Source organism: Macaca mulatta, chromosome 11, assembly GCF_049350105.2.
Source record: "Macaca mulatta isolate MMU2019108-1 chromosome 11, T2T-MMU8v2.0, whole genome shotgun sequence".
Taxonomy (NCBI): Eukaryota; Metazoa; Chordata; class Mammalia; order Primates; family Cercopithecidae; genus Macaca; species Macaca mulatta.
Genome location: NC_133416.1, coordinates 32,014,636 through 32,026,698, shown reverse-complemented (window position 1 = coordinate 32,026,698; position 12,063 = coordinate 32,014,636). Strand labels below are relative to the sequence as shown.

General features: G+C 40.6%; 1 protein-coding gene across 5 annotated transcripts in view; it reads left to right on the top strand.

Moving 5' to 3' along the window:
* TMTC1 (transmembrane O-mannosyltransferase targeting cadherins 1) overlaps positions 1–12,063 on the top strand; it is a 285,978-nt gene that overhangs the window by 144,595 nt on the left and 129,320 nt on the right. For all 5 annotated transcript variants that reach the window (XM_077953180.1, XM_001101625.5, XM_015151352.3 and 2 more), the window contains one exon: positions 8,101–8,290. In XM_077953180.1, coding sequence (XP_077809306.1) covers positions 8,101–8,290 — 190 coding nt within the window. The remainder of the gene's footprint in view (positions 1–8,100; positions 8,291–12,063) is intronic.

Genomic DNA, 12,063 nt, shown 5'->3' with positions numbered 1-12,063 from the left:
GAGTTGTGTACCTAGGATTATGGCCGCCTTTGCTGAGTCATGCAGGCTGTCAGGGAAGTTGGGAAAGCCGGCAGTTACAGGCCTCACCCAGCTCCCACACAAACCGAAGGCAGGTCTCTCTCCCACCGTGCTCCCCTCAACAACCCTCAGACCGTTTCCAGTCGGAGAGTGATACAAGGCTATCTGCCTCCCAGCTGCGTAAGAAGAGGGCTTGGTTCTTCTCCAGCCTGTGGAGTCTGTACATCGGATTCTCACCCTCCCCCGAGTTCTGGCAAGGAGGCTTCTCACCGCATTCAAATTGTTACAGATTTCAGCTAGAGATTTCCTTCTCTCTGTGTAGTTTTACCTCCTGCTTCTCTCCCGTTGGATCCCTGTGGTGCCAGACAGGAATGGCCTGCCAGGGGACCCCGCGAACTCCCAGGGCCCTTCTGTTGCTTCCTCTACCCCAGTATTTCTCTTGGCTCTCCAAATTGACTCAGCTCCGGGTAAGTCGGAAACTTCTCCCACAAACAGACCTTCAGCTTCTCCTGTTGGGGGGATGTGTTTGCGAGAGGAGGGTCTCCCTTTCCAAACACTTCCACTGTTGGGGCACTCACAGTTTTGTGGGGGGTCTCCCGGGTCCTAAAGGAGCAGTCCTCTTTCTTAAGAGGGTCTGTGGGTCCTCTTGGGATTGCTGATTTGTTCTTGCAATCAATCTGGAGCTAAAATTCACAATGCGAGCCCCCCTCGCTGCTCTGTCCGCAGCCACATCTAGTCCTGCCTCCTGTCTGCCATGATCTCGCCATACATCTCTTCTGGGAATTTTCAAAATAGTCTCTACCTTTAATTGAGCTGGATTAATTGGACCATTCATCCTTACAAGCCAGAAGAACTCCAACAGAACACAATGAGAAGCTGGTCAGAATTGCTTGGCTCTGTTTTCTTCTTTCGTTGGGTATTTGGAAATAGTCTCCCTATCTCTATGGGTCCCAGGTGCTAAGCAGCAAGTGTTCAGTACTACTGATGGGTCTCGGCCCTGGAATGCCCCATGGGGGGCACAGCACTTATCTGGCATCTACTTTGCTTGCTTTTACATGATCCATTCCACTGGGGACTGTCTGTGGCTTTCTAGTGCCAGCCTTGTTTCCTGGAGCTCAGGTCCTTCTTCCAGTCATATATCCTTGTCTGTAGATGGTTTTTGTTGATTTCCTTTTCTTTTGTGTCTTCTGTGCTTGTTCCACATTACCATTATGAGGTTCCTCCGTGTTGTTGCATTCATTCTCATTGCTGAATTGATTTCTATCACATGGATATTCCATAATGTATGTATGCATTTTATCGTAGATGGATATGTGAGTTGTATCCAGTTTGGCGCTATTAAGAAAAGTCCTGCTATGAACAATCTTCTAAATGTTTTTTGGTAAACACATGTGTCCGGTGCTGTTTGGGTGGAATTACTTAGGAGTAGAATTGCTAGTTCATGAAATATGCATTTATTTTGCTTTCATGAAACTGCCTATGGTTCTGCAAAGTGGTTTAATCAATTTACAGTAGTGTTTCAAAGTTCTAGTTGCTCCACATCCTCACTGATACTTGACATGATTTTTTTTATTTTAGACTTTCTACTGGTAGTAATTTTTATCATTTTTATATTATACAATTTCTAATCCTGTACTCATAACTGTTCTTTAAAAATGACATGTGTATTTACAATTTGAAGCTATTACTCTTGGGTGGCCCTGCCTGGACTATCTCCCATCTCTCCACATACTTAATTAAATTCTGTGGAGATTCTAGGATGTCTTCCCTTCATCTTCCATTTCTCATTAATCTATCATTTCTTAGAACTCCGTCGCAGTTTGATATTTATATTACACTGTTGTCAACCATGTAACATGTGTGTGTTCTCACCAGCAATGCAGTGAAAATGCTCTTGTAGAAGGCAGAGGCTAGATCATACTACCCTTTAGCACCTAGAAAGGCACACAGAATAATTACTCAATGTTTGATGAATTGAAGTGAAGTTTCCCTGTGCATTGAGGACGGTAGTGCAGGAAGTAGCTTTCTTTGGATAGTTCTGGAGAAGGTTATGGGCAGGGGAAGAAGATGCTAAAGACAGTAATTACCAGGTAATGCCTGTGTAGGCCTGTCATGGCTAGGGCACAGTGAGGCAGAGACCCTTTGAAACATCAATAGTAATTCAGGAGTTATGAAGATGAAAACAGGCAAGAGTCTGGGAGGGAGCAGGACAGATCACCAAAACCTAGCTGCGAAATGGGAGTTCCCTTATCCCCCTCGCAGGGTGTGTGATAGGGGGAGTGGCTCGCTTCTTAGGTGCCCCGCTGCTCAAACCCTTAGCAGAAGCATGCAGACCAGCAGGTCATGGGGAGCATTTTTGGCACCAACCCCATGGCAGCATCTAAGGTTGAGTGTATACAGCTGCTGAAGCCCTGGTGGGTGTGTGTTACCATGTGCTCTTTCAGCTTTGCCGTCTGCAGGCGGCTTGTGTTAATCAGCTCAATTAGACTCTCTGCCTTATCGCCAGGACAGAGGGCTTTCTATATCCTGGGTTCTTGCCCTAGTGTACCAGAAAAATCAGATCACATGTGGGCTTGGAGGATGGGTTGAAAGGTTTTATTGAGTGGTAGAAGTAGCTCTCAGTGACATGGATGACATGGATGGGGATCCAGAAGGGAGATGGAGTGGGAAGGTGGTCTTCCCCTAGAGTCTGGCCAATCGCCCCCAGCTGAATTCCATGTCATTCCACCATCGAAGTCCTGCCAGTGTCTGCTGGGGTCTGTTGGTGTGCTCTTCTGCTCCTCTCTATGTCCAGCCATTTGTATCTGTGCTCGCTAGGGTCTCGGGGTTTTATGGGCACAAGATAGGGATCATGGTGGGCCAGAGTGGTTTTGGAAAATGCAACATTTTGGCACAAAAACAGGAGTGCCTGTTCTCACTTAGGTCCATGAGCACAAGCCTGAGGGTGGAGCCCTAGCTAGGGACCCTGCCCTTCTCTACCCAGCACTTCCCTGTCCGCCTCCTGTGTCAGCGGTATCAGTAGAGTCTGGCCTGGGTGGGGTGCTCCTCACCAGTGGTATATTGACAGTTGGCAAATGCCCTTCCTAAGAGGAGGTGAGTGTGTACAGTGGACCCAATGTCCTGTATTTATAAAATGATAAAAGATTTTGTAGGCAAAAGTAAAAGAAAGATCCTATGAGCAATAACTTTTTTATGTAAAGCAAGCAAGAACTGTATATTTCTGCTTGCAGTACCTGATTTTTTCATATGTACCTATCACAGACGTCTTTCTAGGGCAAAGAAATATGTTAGGCTCATGTTATTTCTTAGCCAGATAGGTTTTTGCTGAGGCAAAGAACAGAATTTATGTATATGCTTGCACTTAAAACGCTTTGATTTTTTTCTCGATAAAAATGAAGATTTAGATGTGAAGAGCCACACAGTTTTGTTAGGTGCAATTTGATGAATGCCATTTTCCCCACAGTCTCAGCTTCAGCTTGCCTTTCCCTTTCATGTTTTTCGGCCACTAAACCTCTTTACTCTTTTCTGGCTTATCAATGAAAATGCATGACTGAATTGTTTAAGCTGAATTCCTGGCTTTCTGTGCTGTATATTCCATTTTGTTGGCAAGATATTCTTGTGACTTTCCTTCTGTTCACAGAATTTGTGGTAGAAAATTGGTAAAATCATTTTGGTTTTGCACTTGCTTTAAAAAAGATAACACAGCAGGGCAGAGATATTCGACAGATTATTTTGCTTCTGAAATTATAGCAGAAATAAGATGATTTGCTTCAACGTAATTCACCGTGAAAGAATTAAAAAGAAATACTGTAGCCGTTGGACAGCTAGCTGAACTATCCCCTCCACCCCCTTCCTCCAGTGTAATTAGCTTTTGGAGTGATTCCAAATGGCTTCTTTGTTTGTCGTTGTTGTTCTTTTGTGGGGTTTTTATTTTCTCTCTCATTTTGTTTTGTTTCATTTTGAAACAGGATCTTGCTCTGTTGCTCCAGGCTGCAATGCAGTGGCACAATCACTGCTCACTCCAGCCTTGACCTCCCTGGCTAAAGTGATCCATCTCAGCCTCTGGAGTAGCTGGGACTACAGGTGTGTGCCACCACACACAGCTAAGCTTTCTTTAAAAAACTTTTTTGTAGAGATGAGGCCTTGGTGTGTTGCCTAGGCTTATCTCAAATTCTGGGGCTCAAGCAGTCCTCCCAGCTAGGGCTCCCAAGGTGCTGAGATTACAGGCATGAGGTACCATGCCCAGCTCACTGCACCCTCCGCCTCCCAGGTTCAAGTGATTCTCCTGCCTCATCCTCCCAAATAGCTGGGAATACAGGTGTGCACCACCACACCCGCCTAATTTTTGTATTTTTAGTAGAGAAGGGGTTTCACCATGTTGGCCAGGATGGTCTTGATCTCTTGACCTCGTGATCCACCCACCTTGGCCTCCCGAAGTGCTGGGATTACAGGTGTGAACCATCGTGAAAGCATTTTTCTTTTGGTAATATGTAAATAACTATGTTGAGATTATAACTTAAAAAAATTTTTGTTATATTTGTTTTTTGTCAATACAGTATTGCACATCTAGAAGACATAAAGAACTGAGGTCAACTTGCAGAGCAAGGCCAAAACGTAAACTCAAAATTAAATAATACATTCTGCATAGCAGTTCCGAATGTTCCATAGTCAAGCCATAGGGAGGAAATAAGATAAGAAAGTGTTACTATTGCAATTCTATTGCCTTTTGCCCTAGTTAAAAAGTAGAGAAAGTGGCATGAAGTACCCCACATGCATGCCATCTTCTAGTCTCAATAATAATAACTCCTGGTCATCTTGTTTCATCCATATCCCACCTACTTACTTTCCCTTCCTCTTAGTCAATTATTTTAAAGCAAATCCCAGACATCATTTTATTTCATATGTGTGTATGTTAGTATATATATTTTAAAATACAAGTACTCTTAAAAAAAATTACCACAGTACTATTATCACACTTTAATAGTGATTGTCCCCAGCCAATTCTCTCTCTATCCAATCAGTATTTCAGTTTATTCTGATTGTGTCCTAAGTGGTTATTTTTAATAGAGGTTTGTTTGGATTAGCATCTAAACAAAATCTGCACTTTGCTTGATGTGTCTCTGAAGTTTCCTTTAATTTGCAGATGTCCTTTCCCTCCTTCTCTTCCCATAATTACAAGGTACTTGTTTAAGAATCTGGGCCCTTTGTTTCCCACAGTCTGGATTTTGCACACTGCATCCCTGTGGTGTGATGCGGCATGTTCTGTTGTTTCCTGTCTTTGCTATAAACTGACAATTAGATTTAGGACTTGATTAGTTCAGGTTTGATTTTGTTTTTTCTTTTGACTTCGTAAGCATGGTGTGTATTTCCATAAGGAGGACATCAGGCTGTTCATTTCCCTTTCAGTGATGTTAAAGTTGATTAGTCAGTTCTAGGCACCTGGATTAGCCTGATTTAACTATTATAAATAAAGGACCTCACTGGCTTTTCACCTAATAAGTTAAGCAGTCATTGATGATCATTGCCATTGATGATCATGCCTAGATCTATTATTTCCTCAAAAAGGGGATAATAGTTTTAAAGTCATTTTAAGAGCTGGGATGTGACTGAGAGGCAGAGCTACCCAACTTTTTCTTCTAAGTTTGAATGTTCACTACTTACCTGAAAAACTAAGTCATAGAGAACCTTTAGTGGCCTGAAAAGTAGATGACATCAGCCTGAAAGCTCTGTGAAAAAAGAAGCCCAAAATGATTCAATCACTTTTCTGTGGAGATGGCATTCTCAGGCAACAATTTCGCAGGTCCAAGCCTAAAAGATAAACAGCATTTTTTTTTTTTGGTCATTTTTTTTTTGTTGCTGTTAAATAGCAAAGCCTGAACTTTATCAAACTTTCAGTGTATACTATTCTATTTGTATATTACCTTTTAGTTAAAAATTAACAGAGGGGAAAGGGTTGAGCATGGTTGAAATAGCCATGCCTCTTTCTTTTTTTTTTTTTTTTTTTTAAGACGGAGTCTCGCTCTGTCGCCCAGGCTGGAGTGCAGTGGCCGGATCTCGGCTCACTGCAAGCTCCGCCTCCCGGGTTCATGCCATTCTCCTGCCTCAGCCTCCCAAGTAGCTGGGACTACAGGCGCCCGCCACCTCACCCAGCTAGTTTTTTGTATTTTTTAGTAGAGAGGGGGTTTCACCGTGTTAGCCAGGATGGTCTCGATCTCCTGACCTCGTAATCCACCCCTCTCGGCCTCCCAAAGTGCTGGGATTACAGGCTTGAGCCACCGCGCCCGGCCAGCCATGCCTCTTTCAACCCATGTCTTTGTTGGGGTTTGAGAGTCTGAGCAGTAAATAATCTGCCTCCTGCTCTGCAGCCTGATGGCTGTGGATGATTTTCCTTTCCACCACTGACCTTCAAACAGTAAGAGGGGAGGGGAGGAGAGAACTGAGGTGCTTTAAACCAGTAGCTATTTGTTGACAGGAATTCAGGGTCAACTGATGCTTCGCACTAGAAAGTAACTTGGAAATTATCTCATCTAATGTCTTCGCAAATCCAAGATTCCCTCTAAAAAAGCCTGACAAATGAGGGAGAACCTCTCTTCACACTCTGTACTCTTATGGTGTTCATCTGTTTCCTTCTGCCTGTTTAATTCAGTGTGTCCTATTTTCACTATTGGATTATACATTCCTTGAGGACAAGGAATTCATCTAATTCTTCTGTTTAATTCCAAGTAAGCTGACAAACACAGTCAGATATGTGCTGAAGTGGTGAACACAGATTTCACTTCATCACTACTGACAGTAGGGGAAGGAGCAGAGCTTCATTCTGATTTTTGCAGAGGTGACTGGGCCTTTCAAAGGGAGGGTGAGGGAGTGGGTGGAGTGTGGGGCTCAGTAGAGTCAGAGAGGTGAAGACTTATAGAGCGTTGATCCCTGTAGATGCGATGAGGCCAGCTGTGTCCGCTGGCTGACAGTTACCAAAGTTAAAATTCTGTGCTCCCAGAGATTGGGAGACAGAGGCCTGTCCTTCCTGATGATTACATTTCATAGAAATGGCTCTCGGGTCCTTGACGGAGATGCTTCTGTGTTGTAAGAGATAAGTATCCACAGTCGTAAGCACATTTTTGTAAATGCTGTAAGAAAAGGATGTTGGGGGCCTGTTGTTAGGTGTTGACTAGAGCAAAGAATAAATTCTCCTGACAGCATTTCTCAGGTAAGCATTTTAATGAGAGGCTGGGGTCATCCCAGGGACACAGCCTTATGCTGAGGCAATGCTAGAGTTTGATCGTCTCCTAGATTCAACAAAGTTGCTATGTGCAGTTCTCAAGGGTCTAGAACACTGCTTAATGAATGTATTGAATGAATGAATTTAAATAAATTCAATTTTCTCTATCCCCAAAATGAGGCAAACAAGTAGAATGCCTTCCACTTTACCTTAGTGCCTAGTTGCAGCCAGGAAACAGGCATAACACCTCCTCCATCCATTGTCCCTCTGTCCACCTGGCTGTCCTTATCATCAAGGACACCTGCAGTTTCCCTCCTACCAAGTCCTGGCCCCTCAGTGTGTGAGTAAGAGGTATTAGCTCCATACCACAAATACTTTGATTTTTTGAAATAACTCAATATAGATCAGTGTATTATAAAAATGATGAAATATTTTCAAATCTACTGCGGGATTCTGGGCACTATTAAGAAGGGACAGTTCAAATGTCTCTTATTGAAGGAATCATGTCTGAAACAGTGACATTTCTGTCATGTGCTTTTGTCAGACATTTCCTTCATAGCATTTATTTCTGGTTGTAATATATTTATTTGTATGATAATTTTAAAATATATGTCATGGAAACTGTATCTGTATTTGTTTACCATTAAAAGGTCAGCACCTCAGAGTGGCTAGAACCTATTAGATATATCCCAAATCTATCAATTTAATAAATAAATGAGTAAATGGCTTTCCATCTTCCATTGTCTTCTCCTCCAAGATAACATTGACTGGGTAGAAATGCTATTTAATAAAATTATGGTGACTGAATGCTTACAGAATATCATGGTTCTGGAGCAGTGTTTCAGTGATTCTTCTTCTCTTTATAGATTCCTCACCTATTCCTACCTCTTAGCGTTCAACGTGTGGCTTCTGCTTGCACCTGTGACCCTGTGCTATGACTGGCAGGTCGGCAGTATTCCTTTGGTGGAGACCATATGGGACATGCGGAACTTAGCCACCATCCTTCTGGCAGTTGTGATGGCCTTATTGAGCCTGCACTGCTTAGCAGCCTTTAAGGTAATTTTTTCAAAAATAGAATGAACTCTGCATTTGAAGACAGATATTCTATGCCCATAATGTTCTTTTTTGTGCAGGTGGTCTGGGTGTACATTGAATCTCCTCTCTTTGTGTATTTAAATGTTTTGTAGCTGGTAATAATATACCATGGCCACTTTATAGATTTTTTGACTGTTTCTACTAACCCTGTATTGATCTGAAGCTTGATGTTTGTAAATGAGAAGTTACTGCTGTGGTTGGCTAATTTTCAAAGTAATTTATTTGATTTAATATAATGATAAATGAAATTGTGGTAAATAACCTATTTATAAATGCTTAAAACGTGGTTAAGACTCTACTTTCATAAATGAATGCCAGAGGTAGTTGGGTCATTTCTCCCACTACCTCCCCCAAAAGTATAAAACTACAAAATTATTAAATACCACTATTTCAAAAATGACCAAAGGCCAAAGGCAAATATTCTAGTTCATTCTCATGCTGCTATAAGGACATACCTGAGACTGAATAATTTATAAAGGAAAGAGGTTTAGTTAGCTCACAGTTATACAGGGCTGGGGAGGCCTTAGGAAACTTACAGTCAGGGCAGAAGGGGAAGCAAACATGTCCTTCTTCACAAGGCGGCAGGAGAGAGAATAATGAGTGTCCAGTGAAGGGGAAAGTCCCTTATAAAACCATCATATCTAGTGAGAACTACCTCACTATCACAAAGAGCAGAATGGGGGAAACCATTGGTCCTCCACTTGGTCCGCACAACATGTGGGAATTATGGGAACTACAATTCAAGATGAGATTTGGGTGGTGACACAGACAAATCATTTCAGCAAAAAACTTGAAAATGTTTACTTATGAAAAACTGCTACTCCATTGGATAAGATGCTTTTACCTGAAGGTGAGTTCTCTCCATCCTGTCAGATCTAGCAGTAAAAATCCATAAGTTTACTGGTTGGAATTGGCTGGTAAACTTTGGAAAGTTTTACAATTTTGGAAAAATTTGATTTGGGAAAGAAACAGGGCAGCAAAAATTTAAGGGAAAGTTTTGGAAGCAAGAGAAATATAGAAGAGCAGAGGTAATATACTCTCCATGCATTCATGGCTGTTAAACGACATATGCACAAGCAAAATTAAAAGCTCTGGGAGACTTATTTGCTGCAAGTTTGTATGCATTCTTCAGCACATACACAAGTTGAGCAGCAGAGATTGGGAAATTCACTGGCATGAGTTATCCATGTATAACCTCTGCCCAAATCATTGACTGATCACAAAGCCATGTTGGCACAAGAGAGATCCCCAGAAATCCAGGCAAAAGAAGAAAAGAACTGAGTAATAATTTCAGCATTCTGCAGAGAAACAGATTTTCCAGTTTGAGTCTATGGAGGCTCATCAAATGTATTCAAACAGGAAAACCAACAATTTCAGAAGAACAAAATAGAATCTAGGGTCCCTACAATGTATGACATGCAACACCCAGTTTAACCAAAGATTACTAGATATGCGAAGAAACAGGAGTGTGTGACCAAACTCATTTTTTTTTTTAATGTCAATAGGAAATGGAATAGAATTGAGAATTCAGGGCTAAATCCACACTAATGGGATCAACTGATTTTTGACATAGTTATCAAAGTAATTCAATGGAGAAAAAATGGTCTTTTAAAAATGTAACTGAATATCTGTAAGGAAAAAATATGAATCTTAATCCTTACATTATACAGTATACAGAAATTAATTCTAAGTGGATCATAGCCCTAAACAAAAAAGTAAATTACACCATAATTTCTAAAAGAAAAGGAGAAAATCTTTGTGAATTTGACTTAAGCAAATATTTCTTAGAACATTTAATGTGAAAACTGTAAAAGAAAAAGTTGATAAATTGGACATCTTCAAAATTAAATATTCTTTTCATCAAAAGATAATGTGAATTAAATGAAGAGGCAAGCCACAAATTGGGAGAAAATATTTGTAAAGCATAAATCTACAAAGGCCTTGTATCTGGAATATTTGAAGTGCTCTTAAAACGCAATAATAAGAAGACAAAAACTAAAATGGAGAAAAGATTCAAGTGGACACTTCACAGAAGAAGATATGCAAAATTTTTTAACAAATACATGAAAAGATGCTCAGCATCATTAGTCATTAGGGAACTTCAAATTAAATCCACAAAGAGATACCATTATACTCTCACTATAATGACTATCATTGAAAAGATTCCCAACACTGAGTATTGGCCAATGTGGAGCAACTGGAATCCTCATACATTACTGATGGGAATAAAAAATGATACAGACACTTTGGAAAAATTTGGAAGTTTCTTAAAAAGTTAAACATAAAATTAAACAGATCTATCCATTTCCACCTACTGAAAAGAAATGAAAACATGTCCACATGAATATCTTGTCCGTGAATATTCATACAGCTTTATTTATAATATCAGACAAATTGGGAAAAATCCAATGACCTAACATGCAATTGGACAAACTCAGTGTCATCAATTATTCAGAAATTTTAAGGAACAAACTACGAATACATAAAACAATGTGGACGGACATGAATGAACATGGTGCTAAATGAAAGAAACCAGACATATAAGAGTGTATGCTATATGATATGGTTTGGCTGTGTCCTCACCCAAATCTCATCTTGCATTATAGTCCCCATAATCCCCACATGTCATGGGAGGGACCCTGTGAGAGATAATTGACTCATGGGGGCAGTTACCCACATGCTGTTCTTGTGATAGTGAGAGAGTTCTCATGAGATCTTTTGGTTTTATAAGGGGTTTTTCTCCCTTTGCTCAGCACTCATTCTGTCTCCTGCTGCCCAAGGTCCCTGCTTCCTCTTCACCTTCCACTATGATTATAAATTTCCTGAGACCTCCCCAGCCATGCAGAACTGTGAGTCAATTAAACCTGTTTTCTTTATAAATTACCTAGTCTTGGGTATTTCTTCATAGCAGCATAAAAACAAACTAAATACCCTATATGATTCCATTCATATGAAATTCTAAAAAAGGCGTAATGACAGAACACATGTGGGGTTGGAGGTTGACTATAACTTGAAATAATATTTTGAGGTGTTTTATGCTTTTTAAAATATGACTGTGGTAGTGAAACTCACCAAAATATATACTTAAAATGGGTGAATTTGTTGTATGGTAACTTTACCTCAATAAAGTATAAAAAATGATGAAATACTGCAAATAGGTAAAAGTCTGGAATGAATACAGAACTGAAATTTAAACATAAAACATAAGGACAGTCCTGAAAATTGAATGAAAAAAATTTGCATGATTAAAACACCTTTTAAAAATTGAAGTGAAAGTTATATAACATACAATTAACTATTTTAAAGAGTACAATTTAGTGGCATTTAGTGTATTTACAGTGTTATACAACTGCCAGCACTTTCTAGTTTCAAAGCTTTTTCATTACCCCATAAAACAACCGCATACTTATTAAGTAATCACTCTCAGCTTTCCCCTCCTCCATCCCCTGATAACCTTTAATTTGCTTTCTGTCTCTATTAATTTGCCTATTCTGGGTATAGAATATAAAAGGAGGGTGACCCCAAAATGTCTGAGACTGGCCTCAGCCAATTTAGAAAGTTTATTTTGCCAAGGTGAAGGACACACCTGTGACACAGCCTCAGGAGGTCCTGACTACAAGTGCCCTATGTGGTAGGGGTACAGCTCGCTTTTGTACATTTTAGGGAGACCTGAGACATCAATCATCCATGTAAAACATACATTGGCTCGATATGGAAGGGCAGAACAACTTGAA